General features: G+C 37.8%; 1 protein-coding gene across 1 annotated transcript; it reads right to left on the bottom strand.

Annotated features, from left to right (window-relative positions):
* Positions 1-827: 827 nt before the first annotated feature.
* On the bottom strand, positions 828-1,781 carry LOC147342301 (olfactory receptor 8B3-like). The gene has a single exon (XM_086384154.1). The coding sequence runs from the start codon at positions 1,755-1,757 to the stop codon at positions 828-830; it is 930 nt and encodes a 309-aa protein (XP_086240280.1). The 5' UTR covers positions 1,758-1,781.
* Between the last annotated feature and the right edge of the window lie 4,024 nt (positions 1,782-5,805).

Genomic DNA, 5,805 nt, shown 5'->3' with positions numbered 1-5,805 from the left:
AAGTTAAAAATATTTTCTCAAAGTACAGTCTTACTGAAACAGATAGAACAGAATGAATTTGATATAAGCAGTTTACAAATTAGTAGACTTGAAATTAGAAGGCTAACAGTTTAGTCTAAATTTTTTTTTAAAGCTGTGACTTTAAATCATTAACCGTTCTGGACTTGATTTTACTATTGATGAAATAAATATATTTATATGATGTGTGTGTACTGGTTTCACTGCACAAAGGTAAAAAGAAAATACTTGCCAAAAGCTACATTTAAAATATTTACAGACGTAAAATGAATTATAGTCAAAGCTGTTTTAGAAACTTCAGTATCTGGCATTTAAAGGAAACATTTTTTCATAGAGAGTGGATACATGGGAGTAGAAATCAGAGATTAGGATGCATGCTTCTAAAAGTAAGTGGCAGATAAGCACAACTCCAATGAAACAGTGCTACTCTAGTGTTATCTAGGTGATTTTCTTCATTTGTTGCTCATTATATCAGAGGTATCTCAAATTTGAGCACTTGAAGACCATTTTCTTTTTCCAGTAAAAACTAAAAGTTTGAAATCACAATAAAGCACAGATAACATTTCTAATTTAATGTTATTATTTAATAGGAAAAATGGGGAAGGGGTAGGATATTGTGTAAATAGCTAGAAAAAGAAGTTTCAGATAGAAAAATTGGGAGCAAATTATTGAGAAACAGCACATATTTTCTTAATCATTTTATGGAAAAAAAAGGATAATAAGGCTGAAACTAAAAATATTTAATTAATTTTTAATTAGCACAGAATCTCCTTGTCATATCAATAACTGCATAGAAGCATACTCTCTGATCAAAACCATCTAGGCAGGGTTTTTTTCAGAGCAAGTTTAACATCTTTTTTCCTCAAACTGTAGATTAAGGGGTTCAGCAAAGGAACCGTATTGGTGTAAAAAACAGAAGAGATTTTTCCTTCATCCATAGACACAGCAGAAGATGGTTTGAGATACACAAATGAAATTGATCCAAAGAAGAGAGAAACAGCAATGACGTGGGAACTGCAGGTGCCAAAGACTTTGGATCTGCCCTCTTTGGAGCTGATCTGAAGGATGTTGGAGAGGATGAAAACATAAGAGACAAAGATGGTGATACTGGGCACAATGACATTGAACCCTGCTGTAATGGAATCTACCAGCTCATTGACGTAAGTGCTTGTGCAGGAGAGCTTGAGCAGAGGCATGATATCACACATATAATGGTTGATGGTGTTTGCCTCACAGAAGGTCAGTCTCAGCATGCATTCAGTGAGAACCATGGCACCAGCAAATGCCATGAAGTATGAACCGAGCTTAAGGCTGGAACACATTTTAGGGATCATGGCAACATTATACAAAAGTGGGTTACAGATGGCCACATAGCGATCATAGGCCATTGAGGTCAGCACATAGCATTTGGAAATGACAAAAAAAAACAGAAAATAGAGCTGGGTCATGCACCCCATGTAAGAAATAATATTCTTCTTTGATATGAAGTTAATCAGCATTTTGGGTGTAAACACAGAAGAGTAACACAGATCTATGAAGGACAAGTTAAAGAGGAAAAAGTACATGGGCATATATAGGTGTGAACTCAGCCCAATAAGGATTAACAAGCCCAAATTTCCCATCACAGTGACCATATACATTACTAGAAAGAGGAAGAAGAGCGGGAGCTGGAGATCTGGTTGGTCTGTTAATCCCAAAAAAATGAACTGAGTCACGGAAGAGCCATTTCCTGGAGCCATTCTTCTCTAAGTAAATCTGTGAGCACAGGAGAAAAGGTTGACATAGAGGAAAAACAGCTTTTCTCACAGCAATTCTTCTCGCATAGTGATGTATGCACAGGGAATGACTAAAACTATCTAAAACTTGACCCATAGAATTTCTTTACCATTACCATGGAGATGCGAGACAAGAGTTTTCCCTTCTAAGGTGTTATAAACTAAGCAGCAAAAAATCACCAAAGTTTAACCTACAGAGTGAAGGGAACAGCTGCCATATGCAAACATAACTGTTGGGGGGGAAAAGGGGGCAGGGGAGGGAAAAGAAGTTTGAACCAGGACAGAATTTTCCTTCTCTCATCTCACCATTTCTTATTCATGCACTTGGACCCACCCCTTACAAGTAAATTGAACCCCGTGAACCAGAGTCCACTAGGCTCCTCTGTGCATGGGGATTCTCCGGGCAAGAATACTGGAGTGGGTTGCCATTCCCTCCTTCAGGGGATCTTCCCAACCCAGGGATGGAACCGCTCTCTCTCGGTCTCGTGCATTGACAGGTAGGTTCTTCACCACTAGTGCCACCTGGGAAGCCCAAAATTGAAGGCAGCAGCCCTCAGACCCCGATGCTTTTCTCTAATGAAGATTAGATCTGATGGAGTAGGAGTCAAAGAAACTGTCTTATATAAGATCCTTGGTCTCCATCTCAAACAAGGAAAAGGCGAATATAAATGGAATTCAGAAATTCACCCTCCATAAGACAGAAAATCCAAATTCTTTCTTCTTATTATTGCTATACCCCTGATCCAGGAAGGTCAACTTCAGATTCATAGGTTTTGGTTTCTTTGATTCTAAGAAAATGCCACCTGCAATTAATCTCTGATATTTCCTGGAAAGTATACTCAGAATTATAGATCATCATCTTGAGTATGACTTTTCACTCTATCAAGGAGCAGAAAGCAATAATGGCCTCTATTAATACCATTCTTGCCACGCAGTAAGTCACAAAAGATATATTGTGAGTGCAATGGTATAATGTACTCAGATATAAAAAGGGCAGCAGCTTCCTCAGTCTCTTCCCCCAGGGAACAGTTTCTGGGTGTAATAGGTAACTAAGGGGATTATATTTACACCTAGACCACAATGTGTCTTTTGTTCATTATGCAATCAACATTTCATTCAAGTTTTTCCTTCACTGCAGGGATTGTTAACCCTCCAAGGACAAGCCAAAATTGACAACCATTTCCCATTAGTGACACGCAGAAGACCAAGCCCCAGAATCTCCTCCTCTGTATGACCACACTGATTCAAAAACAATTTCTGTACAAATTCCCTTCGTAAGAAACCCAAAACTTAGTTAAAAGGATCCTGCACATGGTTTGAGCATGATACCAGTTATGTTGAAGTTGTTAGAAATTTCAAAATAAACTCTTGCCATATACCTATGGTGGTCCAAAACCACATGACTGGAACAAACTTCCCCCAGTTCCCAGATCTTCCTGGGGAGAGAAAGAGATGTACAACATATTCAAAGCCCCAATTTTTCTAGAGGCTGTTGTGAAGACTGGCTTCAGGATAGCCTGTGCCAGAAAGCTGAGGGGACATAAGGTATGGCATAGTTTAGCTGCCTGAGGTGAGAGAAAGAATTGAGATAGCAGTCTGGGCTAGAATTCACCTCCCCTTGGCTTAACACAGCTAGCTGTAGAAAATACTTTTCCTACAGCTTCTCCTTGATTAAGGAAAATGTGCTTTGTACATCCAATGACCCGATTTATCTGGGGGCTGCTTGAGGAATTGACTTTAGTCTTCTTTGTTTTAAGAGCCTGATGGGATTCTGCTGCTGCTGCTGCTGCTAAGTCGCTTCAGTCCTGTCTGACTCTGTGCGACCCCATAGACGGCAGCCCACCAGGCTCCCCCGTCCCTGGGATTCTCCAGGCAAGAACACTGGAGTGGGTTGCCATTTCCTTCTCCAATGCATGCAGTGAAAAGTGAAAGTGAAGTCGCTCAGTCGTGTCTGACTCTTAGCGACCCCATGGACTGCAGCCCACCAGGCTCCTCCGTCCATGGAATTTTCCAGGCAAGAGTACTGGAGTGGGGTGCCCTTGTCAAGTACCTGAGAGCCACTAAAAATAAAGTGGATTGTACTTTTACAAAGTTAAAGAGGTTTGCTTTTTCTAGCCAGGCTTAATGATGTGGGTCTTCTCCAGTACAAAGCCAGTTCATGAGGACTAAAACAGGTTACTATTTGTCTATATATAGACACAAATGCAGAAAGTCAAGGTAAAATGAAGGAAAGTCCAATTACATTTAAAAAAAAAAGTCTTTCCAAAAGAGCCTAAAAAGTGGCCCTAATGAAATGGATACATGATTTACATGACAGAGATTTCATTTAACTGCCATAAAGATGCTCATTGTAGTCACAAAACAATACATGAACAAAGTGAGAATTTTAGTGTTATGAATACCAAGCAGAACATTCTTTATGAATCTTTATGAATCCAAAAAACACAATAACTGAACGGAATAATTCACTAAAAATTCAAAACAGCAGACTAAACAAACTGAGGAAAGGAGTCTAAAATTTGGGGGAAAAAAGAATTGGAAATAATTCAGTAAATGGAGGAAAAATAAAAAAGAATGAAAAATAGTGGGTAAAGCCTAAGGGATTTATGAAAAATGTCACCTGGACCATATAGGCATTATAGAGATTCAGAAGAAGAAAGTGAGAAATGAAGCAAAATGTTTCTTGAAGAAAAATTGGCTGAAAAATCCCTGCATCTGTGCAAGGAAATGTATATCCAGAACCAGGAAACAAAAAGGATCCCAAAGAAATCAACAGAAAAACACACTTTACAATCAAGTTATAAGAAATCAAAGACAGAATTTTTTTTTATTGAAGTGTAGTTGATTTACAGTATGTTGTAAGTTTCAGATGCACAATATAGTGATTCAATATTTTTATAGGTTATACTCCATTTAAAGCTATATTAAAATACTGACTGATTCTCTATCCATATATCTTTATTTTATACATACTGATCTGTATCTCTTAATCCCCTCCTTCCTTTACTGTCTGTCACATCTTCCCTCTCCCCACTGATAACCACTACTTTGATCTCAGTATCTGTGAGATTGTTCCTGTCCTATTATATTAACTTTTTCCTTTTTATTTTTTATGTTCCATATATAAGTGGTAACACAATATTGGTAATTCTCTGTCTGCCCTATTTCACTAAAAAATATTCTCTAGGACCAACCACATTATTGCAAATGGCAGGATTTCATTATTTTTATTGGCTGAGTTATATATTATGCATATTAATATATACATATATAGCCCAGCTTTAAAAAATATTATATATGATACTTTGCCATTAAATATATGTGTGTATACATATATATACACATGTGTATATATATATATATGTATATATACATTTTTGCTGTTATTCGGTCACTAAGGGCATATCTGACTCTTTGCAACCCCATGGGCTGCAACACACCAGGCTTACTTGTACTTCACTATCTCCCGGAGTTTGCTTAAACTCATGTCCATTGAATCAGTTATGTCATCCAACCATCTCATCCTCTGTTACTCACTTCTTCTCCTGCCCTCAATCTTTTCCAGGATCAGGGTCTTTTCCAATGAGTGGGTTCTTTGTATTGGGTAGCCAAAGTATTGGAGCTTCAGCCTTCCAATGATTACGGGTTGATTTCCTTTAAAATCAACTGGTTTGATCTCCTTGCTGTCCAAGGGACTCTCAAGAGTCTTCTCCATTACCACAATTCAAAAGCATCAATTCCCCTAGATCATTACCATTAAAGCTCATCACTTACTTTAGGTTCTCTTTTGATGTATATTATATGGGTTTGAACAAACTTATAATGACATATATCCACCATTATAGTATAATACTGAGTAGTTTCATTGTCTAAGAATTAATCTGTGCTCTGATCCTTCTCTCCCCTGGCAACTAATGATGTTTTTACTGTCTCCATAGTTTTGCCTTTTTCAAAATGGTATGTAGTTGGAGTCATATAGTAGGTAGCCTTTTCAGATTGACTCTTTCATTTA

Source organism: Bos grunniens, chromosome 29 (genome assembly GCF_055505025.1).
Source record: "Bos grunniens cultivar Pamir isolate PY7600 chromosome 29, Bosgru_T2T1.0, whole genome shotgun sequence".
NCBI classification, from domain to species: domain Eukaryota; kingdom Metazoa; phylum Chordata; class Mammalia; order Artiodactyla; family Bovidae; genus Bos; species Bos grunniens.
The sequence above is the reverse complement of the archived record's forward strand: the minus strand, read 5'-3'. Positions and strand labels throughout refer to the sequence as shown.

Bases quoted from the DNA above. Each gene is read 5' to 3' on its own strand.
- LOC147342301 (XM_086384154.1), bottom strand. From the start codon at position 1,757: ATGGCTCCAGGAAATGGCTCTTCCGTGACTCAGTTCATTTTTTTGGGA.